We start from the raw sequence: 12,382 nt of genomic DNA, 5'->3' as shown, positions 1-12,382 counted from the left end.
GTCAGCAAGACATTTTCCCAAGTTCAAATTTACTTGAGGTACTTACTAGCTGTGTGGCCCTGGGCAAGTCATTTAACCTCATCTGCCTCAGTCTCCTCATCTATAAAATGAGCTGGAAAAAAAAATGGCAAATCGCTCCAGTATCCTTGGAGTCAGAGACCCTTGGACATGACTGAAATGACCGAACATGTATACAACAACCATCCTGATCTCAAATTCAGTGGTTATTTCCACAAGGTTATTTCTTTCTGTTGCATCGGAAGGTTACAGAGGCAGCTAGATGATGCAATGGATACACCCTGGAGTCAGGAGGACCTGAATTCAAATACGGCTTAAGATTACCAGCTGCATGACCCTGGAAAAGCCACTTAACCCCAATTGCAAAATAAATAAATAAATAAAAAGGTTAAAGTTTTCTTCTTCATGGATGACAGGATAGCTAAACAGGCTGCAATTTCTTCTCCCTCACTTATCTCCGTCCTCCTACCGATTACATTTGTAATGTGGAGAGGTCTGCTCTGGGTGAGGATCCCTTTGGTGACTGGCTGCTGGGGATCAATATTTTACGGATTACCAGGTGTAGTGGCAGCTGAGGGAATTTATTCAATTTTACAATCATGAAAGAAATAGAGGCCCATGAAAATTAAATGACCTAAGTTTCATACAGTTAGTAAGCAAGAGAAATGGAATTTAAGCCCTGATCTCCTGAACTATGGAATGGCTAATGTCTTTCTTTAGTTGTGCCATAATGCAGAGAATTCATGACAAATAAGTTATCATTCCTCCTCCCCTTAAGTATCTTCAGCAAGAGCCCTTACTTCTAGCCTCAAGACAGCGCTGATTGCTAACAAGTTGGTCCTTAAACTGAAATATGCCTTTCTGGCTCTAATTTCTTTTCCTCATACCAATATTTCATATATTTCCCCAACCTCTCCAGTTTTCTCTCCACTAAGCATCCCAGTTCCTCCACCCAATGCATCACACAAATGTCCCTTTATTATGCTAATTTCTAACTCCTTCCTAAAATGTTCCAGAAATTAAATACTAAACATTGGAAGTTTGCTCTCTGAGAAAGTGTTGGACATACGTTTAGCCTTGATTGCCCATTCTAGTGAAATAACCAAACAATAACGTCAAAGCTGTTACAGTCCCTTCACCTTACATTTGTTAGCCTTTAGGAGCTAGACAAACATCTGTAACTATTTTGGTTGGATCTACGGACTCAACCTGCTAAGAGTTTGAACACCAGCTGCTCAGGCAGCTGGCATCAAAGCAGATGGGAGCTCCTGAAGGTGCACCAGACACTGCTTGATTCACAATGTGCACAGATTGGAGCTGCTTCATCAGAGGCCCTGAATATCAACCAAAGAATTTTGGTCTTTTTTTTTCCTTGAAGACAATGAAGGTTTCTGAGAAGGGATGTACTAGGAATATGGATCTGTCAGAATGGACAGGAAGGAGTGATGCTGCTGTCAAGGAGACTGGTTAGCTGGATTTTTCCACAGTCGGGTTGAGAAATGATAGCATTACCTAGAGTGGAAATGGGAGGGGGAGAAGCAAAAGACACAGAACAAATATAGAATCCATGGGACTTGGGAACTCATTTGTGCTTTGAAGTCTGATGCATTTTCCATATAGATACTATAGCTCTTATTATCACTCATTGAAAAGAGCCTTGGGCCTATAGTTAAGTTTAAATCTGGTTCTCAGGTACTTAATAGCTATGTGACCACAGGTAAATCTTGTTCTCAGTTTCCTTAACTGTAAAATGAGACTCCGAACAGCATTTATTTTGCAGTTATTGAAATCAAGTGAGCTATTTATCTAAAATACTTAACAAATGAGATATTTAAAAGGCACTTAAATGCTTATTTCCTTCCACATCCCTATATTGTAAATTCCTTGAGGGCTCATAAATTCAAAGAATCAGGGAATTGGAGAGTTGGGACCTCAGTAGGTATGTACTGTAGTCTGATTTATACATGAAAAGACTCCTCACCTGATGAGTCGCCTATAACGAATGGCCATTACATTTAGTGTTATTTCTTCATTTGCCAGATGCCCTTACATCTTTGAATTCATGTCCATTGTTTCATTTAGTGTGTCAACAATCAGTGAAGTACAAATTTGCTTAACCATGTTACAAATGAAAGGTATTTTTACTGTTTCCAGTTCTTTGCTACTACAAAAACTGCTATACATCTTGGGGTATGTAAAATCTTTTTTTGCACCCTCTTGGGGTATTCTGCATAATAGTGAGACTTAGAAGTATTTTCTGTTTTTTAGAATTTCAAATTGTTTTTCAGAATGGTCGGTCTAAAGTGTTAAGGGCCAGAATGGTGTTAACTCAGTGGAATTGATGAGATGATATTTCTCTAGTTCACATATATATTTAGTTCTTAGCATGGTGATGTAATGATTCTCTAATTCACACATAATCAGTATGTTGTAATGATGTAATTGTAATAGGATATTTAAGGGTTGAAAGGACTGGAAATGAGACATTCCATTTTTGACCATCCTCCTGGTGGCTCTCCTGCCTCCTGCACTCCTTCACTAAGATCAAGACTAGATCCGATTGTAATAGACACAGACTGTGAAGAAGACAGAATGTGAGAATAAAGACTTTAGACTTTAAAAACGACGTAGAGGGCCAGAACTCTGGAGAAGTATATTTGAAACAGGTATACATAAATACACTGGCACGGGAGGTATTACACAAACACATAGTAATATAACACAGGCTAATAGTGATACAATAAACAATATGTATCAACGTAGTGATATAACAAACTATGAATATACATGTCCATAAGTCCTAGAAGGAGGGTATATAAATAACAATCATACATACACCTTCTTCAGCAGCCAAGAGATATCCAAAACCAGTCTATTGTCCATTACTTCATGTGTCAGGGAATTCAATGATTCCAGCAAGTTTTGATGTCCTGCAACAGTCTCATCATGTGTTAGGGAATCCAATGATTTCTACAAGTTTTGAAGTCCTGCAGCAGTCTCATTGACAATTTTTGATGTTCACTGTCATGCTTTTTCAGTGGCACTTGTCAAGAGATGGAAGTGCCAGATGCTTCTTTAGTCTTCTCTGTCTCTCTCCAATGGACAGGGTGAAAACAGCCTGTTGGCACCCATCTGATTTCTTCTGTACCTGTAGACATACACAAGCAAACCCGCTCCCCCAAGCAGTTAACCCATCTGGTCCATTCACCACTTTCTGGATCTCTCCACATTACCTAGTGATTCTCTAAAGTGAGTGTCCTCACACTCACTGGACACTGCCCTTCCAGTGGGTTATAAAACCTGTCTGCCAGAGCCAGTGCATCTTTATCAAAAACCAAGAAATTAATAGTATAAAAGATTAAGTTTAGAAGTTCTCTATGATTACCTGTGGCAATTTATGTATACCTGTTTCAAGTATACTTCTCCAGAGTTCCGGCTCTCTACACACTAAAGGATTTCTAGTTAAGATCTAGAAATGTCCAAGGCCATGTAGGAGTCCTGTTTTCCCAATTATACTGCAGTAAAGATTATAACTGCTTCTTAACCCTATTTGCCTCAGTTTTCTTATCTGTAAAATGAACTGGAGAAGGAAATTACAAATCACTCCAGTATCTTTGCAAAGAAAACTCCAAATAGGATTAACAAAGGGTCAGACAACTGAACCGACTGAATAGAGATTATAAAGGGTACCAGACTGATAGTGATCAATATACCTAAAGAGAACAGTAAGTTTCATCATAAAGCTCAAGACTAAAAAGCAGCAGAAGGCCGTGAGCATCAGGAAAGGGATCTTGTCAGGGAAGCTGCTATGGAGTCAGGTAAACACAGGACAAGCCTGGCCCTGGCACAGTCTCAAACCAGGAATGAAGGTAAACAGGACATAAATGCAATGAAGGAATACATACAAGAGAACTAAGAAAGTAATTCTCCAGCTACAAGCAGAGCCTCAGAGGGCAAAAATGACTTTACCACAAGGACTCTATGACTAAAAGAAATAAAGATTTTTTTTTTTTTGCTTACTATATAGAAGGCAATTCTAAAAGTGCCTTACCTAGATAAGGGGATACTAGAAAGGCACAAAGTCCCTATCTAAAAGGAAGCTCATATTCTAATAGACAACATACAAGTACAACATACACTGAAATTGGTGGTAATTTCAGAAGGGGAGAAGGAAATGATATACAAGCAGTGAAAAGACACAGAACTGTGTGAAGAACAAGAGATACTGATTCTGGATCCCAGAAAGGAATAGAGTGTACAAAGACTGGAAAGGTAAAAGGTTGTGAAGGGTTTTCTAAGTCACAGGATTTTGCACCTGATCCAGGAGGTAACAAGGTACTAGTGAGCTTGAGCAGGGGAGTAGTGACAGTCAGATCTGAGCTTCAGAAGGTCACTCTGGCAGATGGATGGAGGATGGCCTGGAGTAGAGAGCCTTGAGGCAGGCAGTGCCACTGGCAGCTACTGCAGTAGTCCAGGGATGAAGCAATGAAGGTTGGTGTCAGAGGGAGAAGGGAATCTGCAGGAGTAATAAATGACAAGATTTGGTAACAGACTGGATATGTTGGATTGGAAGGAGAACAGCTCAGAACAGGGGCTGGACAACACCACTAAGCATAGTTAGGCTTTTTTTTTTTTTCATCTTTACCAATTTGCTGATTGGGAGGGTCAATCTGTTGTTTTGTTGCTCACATCCTTGACCTTTGCCACTGGGAAAGGTCTTAAATTATTTAATGCATAATCAAGTCTTACATAAAGCACTTGCTTTGTGCATTGCATGACAATGTGAAGCAATGGGGAGGCAAATAAAAGATAGCACCTACTCCCAAGGACTCACATTTTAATGGGTATAGACATAGTTTTAGCTGCAAGTCCGAAGGAAAGGCTCAATGGACCTTAGGGTGCAGTGGCAACACATATGGCAACATGTCTTCTTTCATCTCATTTCCATTAATAAGTTTCTGAAGTTGGGAAGGACCAAACATTTATACAATACCTCCTGTGTGCCAAGTATTGTGTTAAGTGCTTTGCAAATATTAACTCATTTGAACTGGCTCTTAAGCGAGGCAACTGCAAAGTCACACCTCTACAAGTGACCCCTCTCCAACGCTGGGGAGCAGGTTGGAAGCAGGACTTGTCATCACGCATTATTCTTCCTGGGGCTCTCGGCCCTAGATGGTCTGCACCAGGGGAATCCATGTGGCACGTACCACCTCCAATTACCCATCAACAGTGGGTGGTAGTCAGGCTGCTCCCTTCTATCAGTTTTAACATATATGTAATCATTAATACATTAATGCTATATTAATACATTAGTGATAATATAGAGTCAACATTATATATATTAAATGTTCACCCCACCAATTATTTTCCATTTACCTGCATAAATGTGACAGTTGGAATGACAGGTTGGTGCCTTTCAGCTGAATTCTCACTTCCTGGTTCTGTCTCACTCCTTACATCACTGCAATTGGATCATTTTTCCCTTGGCTCTGCACTCAGGCAGTACCTGGCACATACCAGGTGCTTGATGTTATTCTACTTCCTCTACATCTGTTTGTTGGTTAGAACAATTCCTCAGTTATCTTGCGGCACCATATTCCACAAGCACCTAGCTCGTCTCCTGGCTTTTGATGCTACCGATTGTTAGCTGTGTGCTTTCACGCTTTCCTAGGGATCCGCTTCTAATGCACCCTTCTGATCACACATTACACGAGGCCCCTTTTTTGCTTCCTCAGCTTTCTGATCTATTTTCTTGCAAGACTTTTCCTAGGTAGGTCTTTTTTTGTTGTTCTTTTGCTGAACCCATCAGTTTGAGAGGGTGCCACAGCAAATGCTCTCTCCCTGCCTCTCAATGGGGAAGGGCATTTCCCTCGACTTGACTCAGCACTTATACCAACAGCTGTGGTACAAGATCAGTACAGGGGAAGATGGGGACCATGTCTTATTTAGATTTGTTATCTTTCCCAGACCTTAGCAGAACAGCCACTTTATATTTATTGATTGTTTAAAACAACAATGAGATGAAGGAAGTAAAGTAAAACTGGAAAAGTAAAGTAAAAACACTAGAGCCTGGGAAAATGAGAACAGCGATACTTTCACCAAAGAGAAGAAGCCAGGATAAGGGAAGGATGGTAGGAGAAAGGGTAATGGTTCTTTTGGTAGATGACAGCAGTGAGAAGATGCCATGGCCCCAAGCTGATACTCAATGAACACTGCACAAGTTTGGTGAGATGGGCAATTCTAGCTTACAAACAAGGTCCTCAATTCTCCCAGGCATCCACGAGTGTGGCAGACCAAAACTTATCTCCACCTGGCCATCCTGCACACCTGCCAGTGGCTTTCACAAATGTCCACAGAAGGCCTGAGGCTTTCTTCCAGCTCTTTTAATATTTGAAGAATATCAGACTTGGTGGGGGGAGGGGGGAAGGAAGGAGAGGGAGGCCTATATGTTATCTCAAACAATACCATACATGCTGGAAAACATTTCCAGTGCCAACATGCACTAATATATGAATCCACATATATACTGTGCAGAAGTAGCCAGCTAAAGACCTACCACAGGCCACTTTTTTCTCCTTAGGCTTTCAGGTTTGCCCACACTGCTAGAAACATTCAAAATGCTGGGGAAAATGCCCAACAGTCAAAACAGCAACATTTGCTTTTGCTTCTCTCCCTTGGTGTGGCTAATCTAGAGGCTTCTAGCCTTGCCCTTTCAACACCTGTAAAAAGAAAAAAACCATTCCAGAGATGGGAGCTAGCAAAGCCCTACTAATATTGCTGGAGAGAGGTCAGTGTGTTTGGAGTGGTCTTCAAGTGCCCTGTAGCTGCATTTTTAATGAAAGGAAAGGGATCCTAGTACCCCTCATCTGATTTAGGCTTAGGCTTGGCCAACAAACATTGCCCAAGCTCACTGTGTCACTTTCAGACAGATAGGATTGTGACCATTAAAACTTATTTATTGAGTATAAGTACAAAGAATTCCCAATACATTTGGTCAGAAGAGAGGAAGAAGAGAGACACAAGAGGCTACTGCTGCAGGTTGTTAGGAACATGCTGCAGCTGCTGCAGTTTCCCCATCTCTTGCAGGCAAAGTCCTGTTCTTGTGGCACATGGTACCACTGCCCTAAGTGCCCAAAACTCTGACAAAAATTTGCAGTCCTAAAAATAAACAAAACAGCAGAATTGGTTGGACGCAAGCTGGAGGGCTCCCCAGCAGTTGAGTACCACCACCATCCTTGCCATACTCGCTTCCACTGCCAAGGTTTAGTTGCTCAGCCCCAGTGTGGGGCACATGGGTAACACCCAAGGGAAAGGGAGAGAAAGGAGAAGTCTTTGGGATCCTCAGAGTCCAGATGCTGAGCCACAGCAAGATGTAAGACTTAGCTAGTAGTAGTGGCAGCATGTTTGTACAGATCCCATTGCTGCTATAGCCCCTCCTGGGGAAAGGAAATGCTGGAGGTTGACCAGTTGCTGTGGCAGGTAGAGAGAGGCTGTACACAAAGCAGTCCTTCCTTAACTTTTTGCCCTGAGGGTTTTGGTAGAAGAGGGATGAGAAGAAAGACACGCGTATTTCCATGATCTCTACTATCCCTCCAGTCAAAAGATCGGTCAATCCCTTTACAAAAACTTTGGACCCAAATAAACGAGGAGCCTGAAGAAATCCTCTGAAGATGGCAAAGCTGCACATGTTTAGTCCTATAACAACTGGCTTGGACTTCTTGAAAAATTTCAGATGCTTCATTTTTGGGTCCGAAAACTACTACAAATCTGAGCAAGTCGATTCTAAAAGAAAAGTAAAACGTGAGTTATCTTGAGAAGACAAGATAGGTATACCCTTTTTATATTTAGGACATGGACATTTAAAGGGCATGAATTATGCTCTTGTGGAGCATGTCCCAACCTTTCTAGACCTTCTCACCGATATTCCCTAACATTAGTGGAAAGGTATTTGGAGAATGCTTGCCAAGTCTGTCATCCATGCTATGTTTCCCCCCAAGCTGGGCATTCCAGCTGTTAGACTACCTTCAATCCAGGGGCTCTACCACCCAGCCCCAGGAACAACATCCTTCACATGCTTTGAAGGCTTCCCCAGACCTAGGTCTCCTGGGATAACACTCCCCCCACAGCTCAGGGCTTGGGGATTTCAGTAAGACACTCTGACAGATTCTTCTAAACATAACCAGAAACCAAAGTTCAATGAAAACATTTGACGAGATTAACTTTCCTCAATGTCCATAATGACTGTACTTCAATGAAATGGAATTAAGAGGACTTACAGATAACTTCTTAATGTTTCCCAAGGCCTCTGGATCCAGATGTGCAAGATCCATCTTTTGTAAATCACTGGCCAATAAGCGCATGCTCTGTACAAGGGGAAAGGAATGTTAAATAGCATTTAATTATTTTGAATTTATTCTCTTTATATTTCTTCCACATATGTAGAAATGCACATTTATTTTCTCCACTAGAATGCAATGAGTAGAAGGTTTTCTTGGGGATAGGGTAGAGTTAAGATGGGTAAAAGGAGGCTAGCTGTATATCCTTGCTCTCCATTATACAACCTCCACAAAGAACTAGAAAACACACTAGACTGAATTCTGATTGGGAAACAGAAAGAGGCCTGCAGACACTTGGGATGAGGCCTGGCCTGGAAAGTACATAGGAAATTCCAATACTTTGGGGCAAAAACAAGGGCCCAGACAGTGCCAGGGAGAATCCCTGAGCTAGCACTGGATGAAAGAATGGGTACTATCTGGTAGCTCTGTTGCCCACTACCCAGTTCCAATCACAGATCCAGAGTAGAGAAAAGCAGTTTTGAACATGTTGTGTATTGAGCCAGGAACACTAGTACACTAGTTGTGTACTAAGTATGGAACAAATTCTGAAGCAAAACGTAGCAGTGTGATTCTGACTTGGGGCTAACCCCAGGCCAGCATGCTTTGAACATGCAGAACCTCCCATCAGATTAACAGAAACTGAGTTGAGCAGCAGCCTAAAGGAAGTCCCATTTATTAAAAACCCACATCTGGGTCAGGAACTTGCAGCACTCAGACCAGAAGGGTAATGAACAGATCTGCCTTTGGCTCACACCATTTTGGAAGCAATGAAAGCAGCAAAAGAATACAAGAAGATCGAAGCTCAGAACAGAAGAGGACCAAAGAAGACATCGCTCCCATTTCCCCCCAAATTACAGTCCTAGCATTAATATCAAGTCCAAGATCTAGAAGCTAGCTGGAGGAATGAGCAAACCAAAAGAAGGATCCCACCATAAAGAGTATTTTGGGGATAGGAGACTCAAGCCACAAACACAGAAGAGAATGACTTCACACACACACACACACACACCCTCAAAGAAAAATGCAGCTTGGACACAAGTTCAACAAGGATTCTTAGTTAGAGCAAGAATATTTTAAAAAGTTAAAAAATAATTTAAAAACCAACTGAAAGTAGGAAGGAAGATAGGAAAAGACAATTAACAGCTTGGAAAGCTGGCACTTCACTGAAAAGAACTTCCTGAAAATCAGAATTGACCAAATGGAAGATGATGCCTCCATGAGACATCAGAAAATAATAAAACAAAGTCTGAAGACTGAGTGTTAATTTAAGGATCACTGGGATATTTAAAAACCATGAACAAAAAGAGAGCCATGTTTCAAGAAATCAGGGGAAAAAATTGTTCGGGTATCTTAGAACCAGAAAATGAAGTTGAAATGGAAAAAATCTACTTGTCACCCCCTGAAAGAATATAATAAAATATGTGTGTCATTCTTTGTTACTTGTATTTCCAGCACTGAGCACAGTGCTTAGCACAAAGTAAGTATTTGTTGATGGTCTAGGAAAAGGAGCTGTGCTTATAATCCCTGAGTCTAGAAGCTGGCCAAGCTGAAGCAGCTGCTAGAAGATAAGTAGAAGAGTTTTCTGGGAAGGAGAGTCCAGCCTATTCCATTGTCTCTACAGAGGCTTTTCTGCTGAAAGATGAACTTGAACATGTTACCTTTACATGAGAAAAGACCTTCTGGGACAGTGTTTTCTCTCTCAGAATATTGGTACAGATATAGTTAATGAGAGCTGAGCTTAACCCTCTGTTTCAAGAGTTTTAGATCTAATTAGCACAATGTAAAGATCACCTTTTCAGGCAGGTAATGCCTAAGATTTGCAGATTTTAAGCTGCATATTAAGCATGTAAAAAGATACAGAAGTGAACAGTTTTTAAGTGAGAGGTGTAGCAATAGCACAATTTGAGGCCAGCATGAAACACTGACTTTAGAATGGGGAAAAAAACTGGGGAGCAGATGCAGCTGAAAGCAGAAATCAAGGCATTTACAGGAATGATGTCTTTAAGGATAGATATAATGTTCCCAGAAGACCCAGAACAGCCCCAAATCCCTCTCACATAATCTCTGTTTTCTTTTACCTCTCCTCCACCCACTGGCACAGTAAGGAAGACCTCATTGCTATCAGCCAGGGGGCTGCCGTTCACAGAGATGTTGTATATCCGCTCTCTGGCTGCAGGAGTACGTAGGCCTGGGGTCTTGAAGATCCTATAAAAGCAGGAAAGTTTTTGTGAAATCTGACCACTAAGAAAGAATTATGAGCACTTCTACCCCAATCCTAGTTCAAGCTGTACTTTTCAAACCACTTACTTTTTTCCCTTCCAAACCACTCCTTTTCTAAAAGGAAGGTGAAGTTTAAATTTATAAAAATTCTAAGCAGAATATGACTAAAAACAATTTGCCTTGAAGAAAAAGACTAATTACTAAATACACAAGTAGAAAAATAAATTCTCAACTGAATATTTTTCAGTTCCCTGAAACCTGGTTGCTAAAAAGGAAAAAAAACAAAAAAACCCAAAAATAAACGGTGGTTATTTAATTTAGAAGAGCAGCCAAACGACTTCCAAAAGTTGTTTAAATGTCACAGGAGAGATGGTTTGGTTTTCAAGACAATGGAGATTATTATACAAGAAAGAAAAACATTATTAAAATGTTGCCAGTCATTTTTTTTAAACCTCTGGATCAGAATCAGCAAAAACCAAAAGGGCTATACATGGGGTCTTATTCACTGTAACTTATGCCTAGAGAGAGTAAAAGAGCTTATCTGTATAATAGTTTCTAGGAGAATAATAATAATAATTATTATTATTATTATTGTCATTAGTCAATATTCACATAGCACCTCTATCAGCCAGACACTGTGCTAACCACTTTACAATTATTTACTCTTCACAACAGCACTGGAAGGTAGGTACTTTTATTATTCAAATTTTACAGATGAGAAAATCGAAGCAGTCACTAGTTAAGAAATTTGCCCATAGTCACACACATAGTCAGGAGACAAATTTGAACTCAGGTTTTCTTGACATCAAAGTGCTGTCTTGACTGCTCTCCTAGTTGCTGAGTGCATGCTGAATGAAGAAGGTGCCAAAGCCTATGTCTCCCTCACACTCTGGAGACTAAGAAATTAGGTACATTTTGCAAATGTCTGGGTGGCAAAGCCTATGTCTCCCTCATACTCTGGAGACTAAGAAATTAGGTACATTTTGCAAATGTCTGCTCTGCAGTGGCTAGTGATAAATACCTGGGCCACCACTGAACATCAAGCAGTTTTAAAATATTTACCTGGAATCAAACTTGGGTGTCAGGCCTGGAGTTGGTCCTAATATGGAGAAATCAGTTCTGCCCATGGCTGGAGTAAGAAGACTACTTTGGTTTGACCTGTATTTATCAAGGTAACATTGGTAAGACTTTTTGCCATGAGAGAGAATCTTTAGCTACTTGAATAAAACACCAGTTTTAATTATTCTAATCCTATTCTTAAGACAGCCTTCAAGATAGATTCCTCCTTCACCTGCCAGGTTTACTATATAATTGGCAGATTTCTGATTAGCATTTAGCAGTCATCACCCCATGGTAGAATATTTGTAGAGAAATATTCTCCTTGAAAAACCATCCTCTAGGGTCACAACCACTTCCAGAAATTTATTTTCCACCTCTCCCTTCTGGAGTCTGTGAACTAGCAAACTGTAGTAGAAAGTTTAAAGCATTCCAACATTCTTTATCATAGTGGGAAGGAATTTTGGGGCATGAAGTATATAATATAGTCTTGTTATTAAGTTACTAAGTTAAAGGGACACAGATTTAATGCCTTTAGCACCAAAAGTCTCTTACTCTATCCTAAAGATTAAAAGGTGAACAAGGTATCAATATTCCTAACAAGATTTGAAAAATAAGTTACAATGAACGTTAAAAGCCCTCACTGGACAGCAATGCACATGACTTAGCATTGAATACATAACCATGTAAAAAAAAAAAAAAGTGTTACTAAAACAATTATACCTTTTTAGAAACAATAATTTATTGCATAT

The 12,382-nt window shown here is 40.4% G+C and overlaps 1 protein-coding gene across 1 annotated transcript in view; it reads right to left on the bottom strand.

Annotated features, from left to right (window-relative positions):
* Nucleotides 1-6,953: 6,953 nt before the first annotated feature.
* Nucleotides 6,954-12,382, bottom strand: part of CDCA8 (cell division cycle associated 8) — a 31,317-nt gene continuing 25,888 nt past the window's right edge. Inside the window, exons 7-10 of the mRNA XM_031962177.1 lie at nt 11,637-11,732; nt 10,433-10,559; nt 8,295-8,381; nt 6,954-7,800 (exon numbers count right to left, since the gene is read on the bottom strand). Of these exons, the coding sequence (XP_031818037.1) occupies nt 7,756-7,800; nt 8,295-8,381; nt 10,433-10,559; nt 11,637-11,732 (355 nt within the window). The 3' untranslated portion in view covers nt 6,954-7,755. The remainder of the gene's footprint in view (nt 7,801-8,294; nt 8,382-10,432; nt 10,560-11,636; nt 11,733-12,382) is intronic.

This window comes from Sarcophilus harrisii, chromosome 3 (assembly GCF_902635505.1).
Source record: "Sarcophilus harrisii chromosome 3, mSarHar1.11, whole genome shotgun sequence".
NCBI lineage: Eukaryota > Metazoa > Chordata > Mammalia > Dasyuromorphia > Dasyuridae > Sarcophilus > Sarcophilus harrisii.
The sequence above is the reverse complement of the archived record's forward strand: the minus strand, read 5'-3'. Positions and strand labels throughout refer to the sequence as shown.